Source organism: Bison bison, unplaced genomic scaffold, assembly GCF_000754665.1.
Source record: "Bison bison bison isolate TAMUID 2011002044 unplaced genomic scaffold, Bison_UMD1.0 scf7180017864039, whole genome shotgun sequence".
In the NCBI taxonomy this organism is placed as follows: Eukaryota; Metazoa; Chordata; class Mammalia; order Artiodactyla; family Bovidae; genus Bison; species Bison bison.
In genome coordinates, this window is record NW_011494611.1 from 3741492 (window position 1) to 3758803 (window position 17312).

The following is a 17312-nucleotide window of genomic DNA, read 5'->3' on the forward strand; positions in this document are numbered from 1 at the left end:
ATCCTGGGAGGCGTGGAGCATTATGGGAATCGTAGTAGCAGGGAGTCTGGGCTAGTTGAGAGATATGATCTGCAGAGCCTCCGAGAAAAGCACGCGGAGGACAAGGTTCTGCGAAGAGAGAGACTCAGAGGCAGTGTGGGAACTGTAGTCCAGTTGGCTTAGCGGATGATTCGGGGTGGGCGCCTAGGTTCCGGAAAAGGACTGAACAGGCCTGAAAAGAGGTAGGTGCGGGGAATCGCGCGGCTGCAAACTGAACTCAGGGAGCGAATCGAGGGATTCCGGGGCCTGCTGTCGGCTCCTGGCACGGCCAGGGGCTCTAAGTCCTCCTGGCGCCAAGGGCCATGTTGCCATGGAAACTCTCGCCCTGGACCCTCTAGTGCAGCCCGGGGGCTGCGGCAGGAGTGCTGTTCTCTGCTGTCAGGAAGTTCTCTTGGCAGTTTCTTCTGAGCCGGGTGGGTTTTCGGTGGATTCGGACAGTGGTGAAACAATAAGTTCAAAGAGCCCTCTAGCGCCGAAGTGAAATAAAGACCAGGCGGAGGAGCCACGCCCCGCTTTTGCTGTCTTCAGCAGGTCTTTCTATCTTATTCTGAGTGAGATGATGAATGTGAGGCCTCAGGTAAACTGCAAGCAAACAACTTTTCAAAACCCTGCTGCCCTGGGTGCTGGGGCATCAGAGGTGGACAAGACAAGATTTTTGCACCCTTGTAGGGGGTGAAAGTGAAAGTGAAGTCGCTCAGTCGTGTCCAACTCTTTGCGACCCCATGGACTATAGCCTCCCAGGCTTCTCTGTCCATGGGATTTTCCAGGCAAGAGTACCGGAGTGGGTTGTCAATTCCTTCTCCTTGTAGGCGGTGGAGATTCACAAAATATTGGTGTTTCCAGAGCTGGAAAGAGCCCCCTCCCCTCCCCTAGGCCTCTTTACGATAATAATGGCTATTTACTGTGAAAAATTCTGGAAGAGATGGGAATACTAGACCACCAGACCTGCCTCCTGAGAAATGTGTATGCAAGTCAAGAAACAATAGTTAGAACTGGACGTGGAACAACAGACTGGTTCCAAATCGGGAAAGGAGTAGTAAAGGCTGTATATTATCACTCTGCTTATTTAACTTATATGTATGTTTTTAACATATATGTATGTATGTATTTATATATGTACTTTTAACATATATGTATGTATTTAACATATATGTACTTATGCAGAGTACATCATGCAAAATGCCAGGCTGTATGAAGCACAAGTTGGAATCAAGATTGCTGGGAGAAATATCAATAACCTCAGATAGGCAGATGACACCACCATTATGGCAGAAAGCGAAGAAGACTTAAAGAGCCTCTTGATGAAAGTGAAAGAGGAGAGTGAAAAAGTTGGCTTAAAACTCCACATTCAGAAAACTAAGATCACGGCATCTGGCTCCATCACTTTATGGCGCATAGATGGGGAAACAATGGAGTGACAGACTTTATTTTTCTGGGCTCCAAAATCACTGCAGATGATGACTACAGCCATGAAATTAAAAGACACTTGCTCCTTAGAAGAAAAGCAATGACAAACCTAGACAGCATATCAAAAAACCAGACACATTACTTTGCCAACAAAGGTCCATCTAGTCAAAACTTTGGTTTTTCCAGTAGTCATGTATGGATGTGAGAGTTGGACTATAAAGAAAGCTGAGCGCTGAAGAATTGATGCTTTTGAACTGTAGTGTTGGAGAAGACTCTTGAGAGTCCCTTGGAGAGCAAGGAGATCCAGCCAGTCCATCCTAAAGGAAATCAGTCCTGAATATTCATTGAAGGACTGATGCCGAAGCTGAAACTCCAATACTTTGGCCACCTGATGCGAAGAACTGACTCACCTGAAAAGACCCTGATGCTGGGAAAGATTGAGTGCAGGAGGAAAAGGGGATGAAAGAGGATAAGATGGTTGGATGGCATCACTGACTCAATGGACATGAGTTTGAATAAGCTCTAGAAGTTGGTGATGGACAGGAAAGCCTGGCATGTTGCAGTCCATGGGGTCACAAAGAGTTGGACACAACTGAGCAACTGAACTGAACTGAACTGATTGAGCATTTGCTAAACGCCAGGTTTTGTTACAGGAATTTACACTGCAATGCGACATTTAATCCATACAACAACAGATACAGAGCAGGAAACCAAGATCTAGTAAAAGGTGAAGCCAGTTGTCCAAAATCAGTGGGGATGGAATTAGAATCTCTGCCTCCAATTGTTGTTCAGTTGCTCAGTCATGTCAGGCTCTTTGCGAGCCTCTGGACAGTAGCATGCCAGGCTTCCCTGTCCTTGACCATCTCCTGGAGTTTGGTCAAACTCCTGTGCATTGAATTGGTGAAGCCATCCAATCATGTCATCCTCTGTCATCCCCTTCTCCTGCCTTCAATCTTTCCCAGCATCAGGGTCTTTTCTAATGAGTTGGCTCTTTGCATCAGGTGGCCAAAGTATTGAAACTTCAGCTTCAGCATCAGTCCTTACAATGAATACTCAGGGTTGATTTCCTCTAGGATTGACTGGTTTGATCTCCTTGCTGTCCAAGGGGCTGTCAAGAGTCTTCTCCAGCACCACAGTTTGAAGGCATCAATTCTTTAGTGATCAGCCTTTTTTATTGTCCAGCTCCCACATCTGTATATGACTACTGGAAAAACTAACTTTGGCTATATGAACTTTTGTAGGCAAAGTAATGTGTGTGCTTTTTAATATGCTATCTAAGTTTGTCATTGCTTTTCTTCTAAGGAGCAAGTGTCTTTTAATTTCTGGCTGCAGTCACCATCCACAGTGATTTTGGAGCCCAAGAAAATAGTCTGTCACTGTTTCCATTGTTTCCCCATCTATTTGCCATGAAGTGATGGGGCCAGATGCCATGATCTTAATTTTTTGAATGTTGAGTTTTAAGCCAGCTTTTCACTATCCTCTATCACCTTCATTAAGAGACTCTTTAATTCCTCTTCACTTTCTGCCATAAGTGTCATCTGCATGTCTTAGATTATTGATATTTCTCCTGCAGTCTTGATTCCAGCTTGTGCTTCATCCAGCCCGGCATTTCTCATGATGTACTCTGCATAGAAGTTAAATAAGCAGGGTGACAATATACAGCCTTGACGTACTCCTTTCCCAGTTTTGAACCAGTCTGTTGTTCCATGTCCAGTTCTAACTGTTGCTTCTTAACCTGCATACGGGATTTTCAGGAGGAGGTAAGGTGGTGTGGTATTCCCATCTCTTTCAGAATTTTCCACAGTTTGTTATCATCTACACAGTCAAAGGCTTTAGTGTAGTCAATGAAGCAGAAGTATATGTTTTTCTGGAATTCTCTAGTTTTTTCTGTGATCCAAGGCATGTTCGTTCTAGAAGGTCATGTAGGTCTTCATAGAACCATTAAGCTTCAGCTTCTTCAGCATTAGTGGTTGGGACATGGATCTGGATTATTGTGATATTGAATGGTTCACCTTGGAAACGGACAGAAATCATTTTGTCATTTTTGCAATTGCACCCAAGTGCTGCATTTTGGACTCTTGTTGACTGTGAGGGCTACTCCATTTTCTTCTTCTAAGGGATTTTTGCCCATAGTAATAGATATAGTGGTCATCTGAGTTAAATTCGCCTGTTCCAGTTCATTTCAGTTCACTGATTCCTAAAATGTCGATGCTCACTCTTGCCATGTCCTGTTGGACCACTTCCAATTTACCTTGATTCATGGACCCTGGACTTCAAGGAGATCAAACCAGTCAATCCTAAAGGAAATCAGTCTTGAATATTCATTGGAAGGGCTGATGCTCCAGTACTTTGAGCACTGATGCGAAGAACTGACTCCTTAGAAAAGACTCTGATGCTGGGAAAGATTGAAGGCAGCAGGAGAAGGGGATGACAGAGGATAAGATGGTTGGATGGCATCACTGACTCAATGAACATGAGTTTGAGCAAGATGTGGGTGTTGATGATGGATGGAAGGCTGGCGTGCTGACGTCCATGGGGTCACAGAGTCAGACATGACTGAGCAACTGAACTGAACTGACTGATGGACCTAACATTCCAGGTTCCTATGCAATACTCTTCTTTACAGCGTCAGACTTTACTTTCACCACCAGACACATCCACAACTGCGTGTTATTTCTGCTTTGGGTCAGCCTCTTCATTCCTTCTGGAGCTGTTTCTCTACTCTTCTCCAGTAGCAATTGGACACCTACCAACCTGGGCGGTTCATCTTTCAGTGTTGTATCTTTTTGCCTTTTCATAGTGTTCATGGGGTTCTCAAGGCAATAGTGCTGAAGTGGCTTGCCATTCCCTTCTCCAGTCAACCATGTTTTGTCAGAACTCTCCACCATGGCCCGTCCATCTTGGGTGGCCCTACACCACATGGCTCATAGAGTCATTGAGTTAGGCAAGGTTGTGGTCCATGCGGTCAGTTTGGTTAGTTTCCTGTGATTATGGTTTTCATTCTTTCTGCCCTCTGATGGATGAGGATAAAAGGCTTGTGCAGGCTTCCTGATGCGAGGAACTGGCTGTGGGGCAAACTGGGTCTTGCTCTGATGGGCAAGGCCACGCTCATCTCCAGAGCAGGCACTTTTATCTGTTACTCTATACTGATCCCTGGCGGTGAGCTTTTTACAGTTTGCAGAAAGGTTAAAATGTGTCTCAGTTCTTTTTTTAAACATTCTCCACCCTTGGAACTTTGGCCTCCTCTACTTTTTTTCTACATTGGAATCAAGATAATATCTGATTTAGTACAAAGCAATTTGAAATGTGAGGTGCCCGTGTTTTGTATTGATAAAACAGACACATTACTTGTGTCTGTCCCAACCTTCGTGGGAGGAGGAGACATTTCTTCCTTGTGTATTTCAAAGTCCTGTCTATATCCTAGATACATGTATTAACAATTTATATCTCTACATGTATTTTTGGTTTTTGTTTGTTTGTTTTTTGCTTGGTAAGAAGTGGATTTATTTAACGAGAAACACACTCCAGATAGTGTGGGTCGTCAGAGAAGGCGAGAGGGGCCTATGCATATTTTAAAGGAGCTTTCACTTACATGCTTCTCATGTAATCCTCTCCCTGTGGCCTATGTACAATTTTTATAGGAGGGTGACTTTTTTTTTTTCCCTTTCTCGAGGCATGTGGATCTTAGTTCCCCAACCAGGGATCAAACTGGTGCCCACTGCAGTGGACACACAGAGTCCTAACCACTGGATTGTCAGGGAATTTCCCAGGAGGCTGACATTTATTAATCCAACTGAGCAGCTAAGACTTTATCTGAGCTAGCTTTATCCAAATAGGGGTAATTTTGCCAGCATCATGGTATTTCTCTGTTAGAGTAAACCTGAGAATGTAAAAAGAAGAGTGTGGCACAGTGCTCAAGAAAACTTCATTTCCTTTTCTTTTTGGTTTGGATCTCTCAGTTTATTCAACAAAGCATCTACTAACGGTTATTATAGATGATCTCTACCGGATACGGTGAGGATATGAAGATGATGCCATCAACAGGTTTTAAACTCAACTGAGGAGTTTTATTTTCTTCTAAAAGAAAAAAAAAAAGCTTTTTTTTCTTTTTTAGCATAAGCATTACCTTTCAGATTCCAGAGTGTTCTCTTGAGCCTCTGTGTATACTTATTCTCTCTGCCTGGGATGCCCTTAATTCCCCTTTTCTGCTTGTCCATCAAAAATCAACTTAGACATCATCTTCTCCACATCCCTGTTCACCCCACTGGATTGGGTGCCTTTGTGATGTCATTACATTACCCTCATCAAAGTTCTTCCTACAGTATACTGAGGTTTTCTCTTTATGTTTGTTTTCCCCACAGACTGTGACTATGCCTTTTAACTCAGTAGCTGGAGCACAGGAAGTGTTGGTTGAATGAACGACCTATCCATTGAGGACCTATTCAGACCTTTAGGATAACCCTGTGAACTGGTGAGTTAGAAGGAGTTTTCATACGATTTCACAAACTAATTTTAGCATTCAGGAGTGATCATAAGTCTCTCACAATTCCCACATAGTGTTGGTCAAATCTATTGACTTGTATATTCTCCTACTAACTATACTGAATTAAAATTGTGATATTTTAGCTTTATTCTCTTAGCTAGAATAATTATCTGGGAATGGACATGAGATTAAAGTGATTGATGCCTAGAATTCTATTTTATAGGCAGCTTGCTATTTTAAATTCTGGAAGAAAGAGATTTTTGGAATTATAGAGTTGTGGGTCTGCATCATGATAATTATATCCCTAAGGACTTAGAAGCCAGTGTGTGATTCCAGATGAGTCTTTTGTATCACCATTTGTTTTAGTGTGCATGCTTACAAACTGGTCTTGTGTTTGTAGCTAAGATTTATGCCTTACAATTTTTTCTCCTTTCTACCATTTTTAACAGCTAATAGTTTACTGCATCTGCCCTTTAGTATTGATTTCATGATGCTGCGACGAAAACCAACCCGCCTAGAGCTGAAACTTGATGATATTGAGGAGTTTGAGAGCATTCGAAAGGACCTGGAGGTGAGTACAACTTTCAAACCCTTAGGAATATTTAAAACAGTAACCCTTAACTTTTGAACTCCAGATTCTCATACCAACAGCTTGTTTGAAATCTCTATTTGGATGCTTGACAGGCATCTTAAACATAATGTATTAGCTTCCTGTGTCTGCTGTAATGAATTTCCACAAACTTGGTGGTTTCAAACAACAGAAATTTAGGCTTTCACAGTTCTGCAGGCAAGCAATCTGAAACCAGTATCACTGATCCAAAATCAAGATGTCAGCAGGACTGTGCTCCCTCCAGCAACCGTAGGGGACAGTCCTGTTCCTTGACTGTTGCAGCTTCTGGTGGCTGCTGGCATTCCTTGACTTGTGGCCACATCAGTCCGGTGTCTCTGTCTGTAATCACATTATCTTTTCTGCCTGTCAAGTCTCCCTCTGCCCTCTCTTACAAGATACATGCATTGGCATTAAGGGCCCACCCACATATTCCAGGGAAATGTCCCCATTGCAACATCCTTAATTGAATCACATCTACAAAGACCATTTTCACATACAAGGCAATAATTACAGGATCCAGAGATTAGGGCCTGATAGCTTTGGAGGTCATTATTCAGTGTACTAAACTTAATATGTTAAAACAAAAAACTCTTGATTTCTTCCTCGAACCATTTCTACCTCAGTATACTCTACTATGTCAGTATCTATATCGTTGCTCACACCATAATCCTGAGAGACAATCTTAAGTTCTCCCTTTCCCTCACCGTTTATATTCAATTTTTCCATAAATCCTTTGGTTCTACCTCCAGAATATTTCTAGTATCTACCCATACCTTTTTTATCTCCGCCGTTAGAACCCTATTCCAATAACCATTATCTCACTGCACAATTTGAGCTGCATCCAAGTTGTCTCTCCACGTCCATTATTGTGTCTTCAATCCTTTCTCCATTAGGTATCTATATAGAGTGATCTTTAAAAAATTTCAGCTCATGTTATTCTCATGCTTAAAAATCCTCAGTGGTTTCCTGAACCTGGAATAAAGCCTCAGTTCCTTGTCATGCCTCCAAGTTTTTGTATGTTCTGGCCCCTCTCAGGTTTCATCTTCTGCCACTCTTGCCTTGCCCTCTGTACCCTAGGCACATTGGTTTTCCTTTGTCCTTGAACATGCCAAACTGTTTATAACTCGTGGCCTTTGCACATGTTATTTTCCTCTGCCTGGAGTCTTTTCTCTTTCTTCATGTCTCAGTTTGAATGTGACCTCCTCAGTCTGAGAGGCCTCTTCTGACCCTGTCCAGCTTCGGTGTTTTCATTCCTACCCGTGCTCTCTCCATCTCATTAGGGTCTCTCAGAACACTGTATTCTTTTATTTCATAGCACTTATTATAATTTACAATGATTTGTTTATTGTAAAATCATTTACATTACGAATGCTGATTGTAAAAATCATGCCTGTCTTCTCCACTGTTGAGTTCCCAGCATCTAGTAGGAGTTCAATATGTATTTTTTAAGCATAGCCTTACCGTACGGTATTAGATGTCAATCAGTAAGACTTAAATTCTTTACTGGCTTTTGGAATAAAGTACAAATTCCTTAGGATGACATAAAAGGCCCTTTTGATCTGGTCCTTGGTCATCTCTCCACTTTATCTTCTCCTGACGAGTTATCTTTAATTTCAGTGTCAATAAACACTCTGTGCTCTTCCCCTGAAATGTCCCTTATGGTTTAAACTTCAGTTGTAAAAAGTCTTATTATATAAAGTGTTAGTCTCATACTGAAATTTGACCTTGCAGAGTCAGCTCCCCATTGAGTTTTTTTTTTAATTGAGTTAATTCTTATGACTGAGTAGTATTGTATGGTATATCTATATAGATATAGATACACCACATCTGTGTTATCCATTCGTCTGTCATGAGGCACTGAGGTTATTTCCATATGTTGGCTATTGTGAATGATACTGTGATGAACATGGTGGTGAACTCTTTTTGAAATAGTGTTTTCATTTTCTTTGGATATATACCCAGGAGTGGAATTGCTGGATCATATGGTAGTTCTGCTCTTAACTTTTTGAGAAATCTCCATTCTGTTTTCCTTAGTGGCTGTACCAGTTTACATTCTCAGAATGTGTGCTTTCCTTTTCTCCACGTCCTCTCTAACACCTGTTATTTCTTGTCTTTTTGATAATGGCCATTCTAATGAGCATGAGATGATATCACATTGTCGTTTTGATTTGCATTTCTCTAGTAATTAGTGATGTTGAATATCTTTTCTTATACCTCTTGATCATCCGTCTGTCTTCTTTGGAAAAATGTCTATTCAGATTCTTGGGTCCTCTGTTTTTTTGTTGTTGAGTTGTATGAGAGTTTTATATATCTGGGGTATTAATCCCTTATCAGATAAATTATTTGCAGCTATTTTCTCCCATTTAGTATCCTGTCTTCTCATTTTGTTTATGGTTTCTTTTGCTGTGCCAAAGGTTTTTAGTTTGATATAGTCCCATTTGTTTATTTTTCTTTTGTTTCCCTTGCCTGAGGAAACAATACTCAGAAAGACTGATAAGACTGATTCAAATAGCATACCACCTATGTTTTCTTCTAGGAGAGTTTTATTGTTTCAGGAGGTCTTATAATAAAGTCTTTAATCCATTTTGAGTTAATTTTTGTGTATGGTGCAAAATAGTGGTCTAGCTTCATTCTCTTGCATTGGCTGTTCAATTTTCTCAACAGCATTTATTTAAGAGACTGTCCTTTCTCCATTGTATGTTCTTTGCTACTTTGTTGTAAGTCAATTATCTGTATATGTGCAGGTTTATTTCTGGGCTCTTAGTTCTGTTCCATTGACCTGTGTCTCTTTTTCTGCCAATACCATGCTGTTTTGATTACTGTGGCTTTGTAGTATAATTTGAAATCAGGGAATGTGATACCTCCAGCCTTGTTCTTTTTTTTCAAGATTGCTTTGGCTCCTCGGGGTCTTCTGTGGTCCTATACAAATTTTAGGAATTTTTGTTTTATTGCTGTGAAAAATGTTGTTGGGATTTTGATGGGGATTGCATTGAATCTGTAGATAGCTTTAGGGAGTATAGACATTTTAACTGTCCTATCCATGAGCATAGAATACCTTTTCATTTCTTTGTGTCTTCCTTTTCTTTCAACAATGTCTCATTTTTAAGTGTACAGGTCTTTTTACCTCCTTGGTCAAATTTATTCCTAGATATAAATTTATGCCTTGATATTTTTGTTGTTGTTTTTCATCTTTTTACTACAGTTATTTAGAGGGTTTCACTTGTTTTTTAGAGCAACTTTGGAGGGAGGAATAGTTTTTGTCCTGTGCTAAAATGGAACAGAAAACTGGTATTTTATTTGTTACTAAAATTAGTTTAATTACATTTTGCTGATTCTGGATTTTGAAACAGTCAGCAGTTGTTCACAGTTGGAAGCCTTTTAAATGATTTCATTTTACTTGGATATTCTGAGTTTCTCACAGCTTATAAAATGATATATCATCCTGTGCCTTTTAGAACTTGTCTTCACAAAGGTGTTTAGGGAGAGCTTTTCTAATGTTATGTTAGGTAGTATGACCTAGAGAGTAACTCAGGAGGCCATTATGTTTATATATATGTGTGTGTGTGTATATGTATATATATAAATACCTCACTGATGCACTATATACTTTGATGCTGGCATTTAAAGGCTCCCAGATCAGCAGTGGTGAAGAATAGCAGTAAGTGGTGAAGAACAGCAGTGATTCCAGGGATTGGGATTGGTGTAGTGGAGCCATTCTTCTAATAAGGAACTCTCAGGTAGGGTAGTTGTGGGATGTTTGAAAGTGATCAAACTGAGACGTTGACTGTGAATTCTGTAGTAACTTGTGGCTGGAGCCAAACCTTTTATCTGAAAACAAAAATGAATTCCCCAAGTCAGACAGACCTCATGATAAGATAGCACAAAACTTTCTATTCTTGTGTTACATTTAATCTCATGGTGTCATCTGTTAATTTCTGGTGGTTATTGTTTTACCAGTCACTTTAATCTCCGTCTATTGTGTGGACTTTGCTCTGTCATAGCCCTGATTCATCTTCTATTTTAATGGTCTATTTCCCTTTTAGACTGTGACATCCTGGAAGGTAGGGCTTACATCTTTTATCACTGTATCCTCTTATATCCTCTCGGACCCCTAACCATCTAAACCTAGGATTTCAGCTTATTGTTGTGTAATCCCAAACCCTATCCTTTACCCTAATGCCTAATACATGGTAGGTGCTAAATAAATGTTTATTAATGAATAGAATATTGCCTTAACACTAAAACATCTAAACTTTCAGACCCGTAAGAAACAAAAGGAAGATGTGGACATTGTAGGAGGCAGTGATGGAGAAGGTGCCATTGGACTCAGCAGTGATCCCAAGAGCCGGGAACAAATGATTAATGATCGAATTGGTTATAAACCCCAACCAAAGCCCAACAATCGTTCATCTCAATTTGGAAATTTTGAGTTTTAGAAGTGGATTATCTTGCGTGCCAGAGCCCTGGAATGGAGTACAATGATGGCAGAAACACAAACAAGATTTAGAGAATGGAGTGTTCACAGTCAGACAGAATGTTTTACCTCCTGCAGAGAAATACTTCTGCGTGATTACGGATGCTTAACTTTCACTCTGAAAGCTGAAATTCAAATTCTGGTTTGTCTCTGAAAAATTTGACTTGATTTTTGTTTTTAAAAATAAATATATTTTTGGGAAAGTGTGTGACATACTTAATGAAATATAATAGCACCATTAAATTGCTACATCATTCTTCTCAACTTTATTAAAAGACCCTATGCACAGAATGGGCTTTCCCAGGTGGCTCAGTGGTAAAAAGAATCCTCCTGCCATTGCAGGAGACGAGAGTTTGATGCCTGGGTCAGTAAGATCCCCTGAAGAATGGCAACCTACCCCAGTATTTTTGCCTGGGAAATCCCATGGACAGAGGAGCCTGGTGGGATATGGTCCATGGGGTTGCAAAGAGTTGGACACAACTTAGCAACTACACAGCAAACACAGGACACATCCAGTTGATCCCTGTAACTGATTTTCACTTAGTTCATTTATTTGACAAGTATTTCTTGAGTGCCTCCTACGTGCCAGGTACCATTCTAGGCACTTATTAACAGCAGTGAACAAATCGAGATCCCTGCCCTCATGGAGATTAGAATCTCACGATTTTGTATTAACCCGATCAAGCTGTGGATTTCCAGAATCTTTATAGAATGGCTTTGTAACTAGTTTGAGAGGATAGGCAGTGGAGTATTAGCACTCCAACCATCTCAGTTTTCCTTCTTTCTCAAACTGCCTGAGAGTTTTCCTAATGAGTCAATCTGGGAGGAAGCTCAGAGACTAGAATTATGTCCTGTTGTTTTCACTGTTTAATTCAACTACTGGGAACTGCCAACTATAGTAGAAAAGAACCTCTGGAGTCAGCAGTTCTGTAGAGACCCACTAGCAGGATTTTACCCAGCCTTTCTGGGGTAGTTTACGTCTGGGTAATCACAGTGTGGGAGGCAGGAAGAGAAGAAGATATGTAGTCACGTCTTCCCTACCATTCTTACAATAGTTTTATTCTTCCACTTTTATCTGGGACTTTCCATTCTTTTATCTTGAAAACACAGCAACAACAACAACAAAAAAAAACACAGCAACAGTGGCTCCAGATAGGGAAACTGAGTTCAATTAGTTTCAATGCTACAAAGGCCAGGATCAAAGAGAGAGAGAAAAAAAAATCATCCAAGCCTGCCTCAACCAGTCACTATGGCTTCCCAGCATGAGTGGGCACAGAAGCACAAAAACACTGCCTTCTGAGTTTCTTCTTCCCTCCTAAGAGCCACACTCAGGAGGATGTTCTGTCAGCATAAACACAGGGAAGCGATTACGATATGGTAAAATCTTCGGTGTACTGAGATATTGCATCTTCACAAAGACCGTCTCCTGTGCAAAAGGTCATGTGAACTCTTCTGGCGTGTACAAAGCCTGTCGTTTTAAGTGAAGGAGGAGGGCAGTGAGATGAAAATATAACTGGATCACGCCACCTGAAAGACGGACATCCTAAAAACTGATGATAATGAGTCCATGTGGACAATGAAGAGACCACTGACTCTGATATCACTCTGGGTGGAAGACATACATAGAATCACAAAATCAAAATATTTATTTGTTCTTTTGCACATGACAGTGTTAAAATATTCCTACGACAGCAATACTGCCCTCCAGGAGCTTACAATCTAAAACAATCAACATTAATTGTAGACCCAGTGATTAAGGCATTATATCAAATGCAGACTTTATATCTTTAGACGTATCTTCTCAAGGAAGCAGCTGGAGAGGGCAGGACCAACAGTAAATGACATGAAGTATACTCCCTACCACCTCCCCTTCCAGCTTCTACAGGGAACCCCAAACCAGCGCCCCACAGCCTAAAAGGGAACTCCAGAGAACCCTACCATAGATGTAGTGAAGAAACTTTAGTCTCTGATTTCCTGGTGGACAGAGGACTCTGTCTGTGGGCAGTGAGGGGCTGAGTGTTCCTCTGGCATAGGTTGGAGATGGTACCTAAGATTTTGTAACTTAGTGGATAGTACCAGGTAGCCCTTTACCCAGCCTCATAGAAATTCCAACAGGACAATTGCTCCTCAAAGTGTGCTTAGGGTCTCGAACAAGTTTTACAGCTTCCAGTTGGTATCAATATCCAAACCCACTGCACAGCATTGTCCAGTGCATTGGGAGGGCTAGGGAGATTACTAGACTAGATGTATGGGATAAAAGACTGAAAGACAGTAAGGGGCCAAAGACACGCGATACAGCTTCCACTTGTGAACAGGAGGAAACAAGCAATTGGCATCCAAAAGGAACAAAGAAGTCAGGCACTAAAATTCTAAATGAACAGGGGTATAGATATGAAAATCAACAAGATTATCAATATTAACACAGTCCAAGAGCTCAAGAAAGACAGAATTTAAGGTTTACTTTTTTTTTTCCCCTTCACTAGTTTCTTCCTTTGGCAACCTAGCTCAAGATCACAGAATTCAGGTTTTTCATGAGACTATCTTGAATACCCAAAGACGTATCCCAAATTGCTTCTCTCTGAGAGTTTGAAATTCACAGCATTTTGTCTTAACTGGCCTTGATTTTTCATACCTTGAAAATAACCTGATAAGGTTATTTCATAGCAGATCATGACAAGATGTCTAGAGAGTACCAGGGTTACTACTAAACATTGATTCTTATTTTATTTCTCAGGGTTTTATTATTCATTGGCTTCTGAGACAGTACAGGCTATTTGTACCTTAATGTTGGATTTTTATCAGTACCTGTCATTCCCTTTGCTTATACTAAGTATCAGCACTACAAGGGGTTGGAATGAGAGAAAAACATAAAATTATAAGTGTTGGTTCAAGGTTTTAACCTCGATCCGGTAAGCTTATAACCCTCTCTTGGTTCAAAGCCACATTGTAAGTACACATTTCTTGCCCTCCAATATTTAACTGGCATCAACAGAGAAAGTACAAACTTCAAAACCACAACAGAGGCCAACAGGATAGCTGTGTTTTCTCTCTCCTGCCCTGAGGCACAAAAGGAGTCTAGCACCAAGGAGGGCAGGATTTAATAGACCAGCACAAGAGTCACTATACAGAGGTAGGTTGGACTGGGAACAAGACTGCAGTGTCGATTAACGAGAATAAAAATCCAAGACCATTCTTCACTGAGAAAAGTAATTTTTGGCCACTTGTGATCTAATTAAGCTCTCCCCACCCCGAGTAACAAAGATGGTCATGCAGAGAATGAGGATCTGCCTGGTATGCCTTTGGATGTAGGGGCTGAGGAAAATCTGCCCATCAGTCAACCACACCCTAAGCCTCTCAGAGATGGCTGGGCTTTTGCCCTTCTAACCCAAGACTGGCTGATTTACATTGCAGATCAAAGGTCTTTCTCAACCTTCAGGCTACTTCCAAGAAATTACAGATCTTTAAAAATAAGGACTAGTGATTTCATACATGCTAAGAAAAGTTACTTTGGCTCCAGCTCTTCCATGCGTGTCGACCTGGGCACACAGACACAGCTGGAGCTGAATAAATGTTTATGGAATGATTAAGTATTGACCAGCAGCATTTAGTACACGAGTTAAGCCCAGACACACCACCTACTAATAGCAAGTCAAATTTCCATGCCCAGTCCCAGGTAGCTCACCCACCAGGTGATACTCCCTTAGTTTAAAGCAGAGATGCTCAAAATATGGTCCCCTGATCATCAGCAGGAGCATCACTTGGGAATTTGTTAAAAATACCAATGTAGGAGCTCTGGGTCGAGGCCCAACAACTGGGTTTTTAACAAGCTCGCTAGGTGATTTTATGATGCATGCTAAAGTTTGAAAATCACTGGTTAGAGGCAGACAATAACAGAAGAAAACAATAACAGAAGAAAATGTTTAAACGCTTGCTTCATTCAGCTGTGACATACTAAGGTACCAAGTGAAAGTAAAAATGTCAATGGTTTCATTTTAAAATATCTATTTTCTCAAATTGATTGTCACCTTTTTTTCTTGATTAACGAGCTCATTCTAATTAAAATGTTGAGTGGGAACATAGGTTGATTAGTCAGCCACCCAGGAATGCACTGTGCTGCAAGTTCTGGGCCTGTATTTATACAGTCTCAAACCATCTCTGCCCCCTACAAAAATTTCAGTGCAACACGTCACATCTAGGGAAGCCATAACCTATCTTCCAATCATTGAGTCCAAAGACTAAAACATGTTTGGGTTCTGGGTTTAGCTAGGCAAGACTTTCCCTTGCCTGTCATCAATCCTGGCTAAAGTTAACCCATTTTCATCACCAACCCAGGAAAAACCCATCAAATTCACAAACTGTCTGTTTAAAAGAAAAAAAAGAACACAAGACTAAAAAAAAAGGAAGCAGGCGATGCAGCCATTGAACAGAAAGCTACCCAGATTAGAAAAGAACATATAACTCGGATCTAAGATGATTGTGAAGGATAATGAAGGAGGAGAGGACTTCTCAAGAGAAATGGGAAACTCAGCTCACTAGGGAAAGAAGTGTGGGGGGAAGGAAGTTACCACTTTAGCTCAGAGACTGTAAGCTAAACCTCTGTTGAGCAGGTGTATGTGTGTTGTAAGGAGATAAGAGAAGGTGGAACCCTGTCTTCCAGTCTTGAACTGCTTTCCACTGCAATCGATAAGGCCACACCATGGACTTCGACGTTAATGGCAATGCTCTGTGATGTCCACTACCACCGCCTTCTTCCAGCTGAAGAGGAAGTACCCTGTGCCCGCCCCGGCCGCTACAGCAATGCAGAGGTACCCATTGTAGGTCATGAAGATGAGCATGAGGAAGTAGCTGATGACCACTTGGATGATGTGCAGCACTGTTTGCAGGAGGTGCGGGAAGCTCAGCATTTGCTGCCTGGAGAGCAAACAGGGACACCAGAGTTAGGGCCCCGGGAGTGCTCAGGCAGCTCGGCACGCGCTTCAGGCTCAAGAAAGGGAACAGTTGTAGTCCTGAGCTCAGCCTCAGCTGCCCTCTCAGTCACCCTGGCAACTCCAGGGTACCTGTGTCTACGCAAGTTTTGTTTATTGGTCCTTGGAATGAAAAATGATAGGGCTATGAGGTTAATAGACATCAGCCAGATATGGTTCTATGGCAGCAGGAGTCAAGCTCTTCAGGAGGGCAGAGGGAGGCTGGAGGGTGACTCACCTCCCCCGTGGAACCTGAAAGGGATGACTCACACCCTTCCGCACTTATTTCTGCGAACATTTTCAGGCCTTCCACCTTCACAAAGCTTACTCTTAAACACTTGGAAACAGAATTGACGGTGGGGTGGTATAGTAGACAGTTCTTAATTAGGGATCAGGAGACCTGGCTGTTTGTCTCCTCTGTCACTCACTGGTTCTATCACCTTAGATGAGTCACAATCTGGTTGGCCCTCAATCATGGGTACTATTGGAATAAATAATATTGTGCTTCCTTGAGAGTAAGACATTGGTCTATAGGATTCCTTGAATTCCAATTTAGCTTTAAGATCTACATTTCTATTATAACTGAATTTTAAAAAGGACTTGCCAATCTGTGGGGAAAACCAAGTCATCCAAATACTTTAAGTGAAATACAGACCTTTGCACAGTGTCATAACAAAATGAGATCAGAGCTGGGCAGGTACAACTTTCTATAGAAAGGGTTCTGCCATTCTTCTGTACCCTGACCTGAAACTTCTTTCTTTAACTTGTTTCTTATTATTTGACTAATATGTTAAAATATGGATTCTTTTCCTTCTTCCAAAGTGACCAGTGCTTAGAATTCAGAATGAACTCTAAGAAGAGTTAATATCATTCCTCTTTGGGCCTAATGACTCACAACCCCAAGCCTCCAAAGAGTGCTGATCAAGGTGACATAGAATCATTAACTCAAGAAAAGGGCTGTTGCTAATGAAATAGCAACTTTGCTATTTGCCTAGTTCAGCTCTCCAGAACTTCCACCTGGATCTGTTCAATCTCCTTACCCGACAGTTTTGTGTGTCTCCATAAGGATGGTTCCATTTGGTCCTGGGACGGGCATGGAATTGTACCGGATGCTGACTTGGGACTTGCGCAGGAGGCCCTCTCGGGCTATCTTGAGTCCTTCATAGAACATGGCTAGTAAAAACACTGCCACGAAAGCTCCAGCCATTTCTAAGTAGGAAAGGAAAAGATGGCAGTAATGTCAAACATGCAAAATGCTTAGCTGGTGTGCTCTCCAAGCGAGAAAGAAAACACAGAAGAACTGCTCCTCTTTTTTTCTTATTTTTTTGGGGGGGA

The 17312-nt window shown here is 41.3% G+C and overlaps 2 protein-coding genes across 3 annotated transcripts in view; one reads left to right on the top strand and one right to left on the bottom strand.

Annotated features, from left to right (window-relative positions):
• Nucleotides 1-34: 34 nt before the first annotated feature.
• Nucleotides 35-11341, top strand: CDC26 (cell division cycle 26). Of its 2 annotated transcripts, none has more exons than XM_010835183.1 (4): nucleotides 35-221; nucleotides 5808-5917; nucleotides 6379-6500; nucleotides 10799-11216. In XM_010835183.1, the coding sequence occupies exons 3-4, from the start codon at nucleotides 6417-6419 to the stop codon at nucleotides 10973-10975; spliced, it is 261 nt and encodes an 86-aa protein (XP_010833485.1). In that variant the 5' UTR covers nucleotides 35-221; nucleotides 5808-5917; nucleotides 6379-6416; the 3' UTR covers nucleotides 10976-11216. The 2 variants fall into 2 exon arrangements, with proteins under 2 accessions (XP_010833485.1, XP_010833484.1); XM_010835182.1 differs by having other exon boundaries at nucleotides 40-221; nucleotides 6407-6500; nucleotides 10799-11341.
• Nucleotides 11342-12636: 1295 nt separating this feature from the next.
• The window catches only part of SLC31A1 (solute carrier family 31 (copper transporter), member 1), a 34221-nt gene continuing 29545 nt past the window's right edge, over nucleotides 12637-17312 (bottom strand). The window contains exons 4-5 of the mRNA XM_010835184.1: nucleotides 17018-17186; nucleotides 12637-15924 (exon numbers count right to left, since the gene is read on the bottom strand). Coding sequence (XP_010833486.1) covers nucleotides 15723-15924; nucleotides 17018-17186 — 371 coding nt within the window. The 3' untranslated portion in view covers nucleotides 12637-15722. The remainder of the gene's footprint in view (nucleotides 15925-17017; nucleotides 17187-17312) is intronic.

Bases quoted from the DNA above. Each gene is read 5' to 3' on its own strand.
- CDC26 (XM_010835183.1), top strand. From the start codon at position 6,417: ATGATGCTGCGACGAAAACCAACCCGCCTAGAGCTGAAACTTGATGAT. The intron at 6,501-10,798 runs GTGAGTACAACT...CTAAACTTTCAG, and splicing joins GCATTCGAAAGGACCTGGAG to ACCCGTAAGAAACAAAAGGA.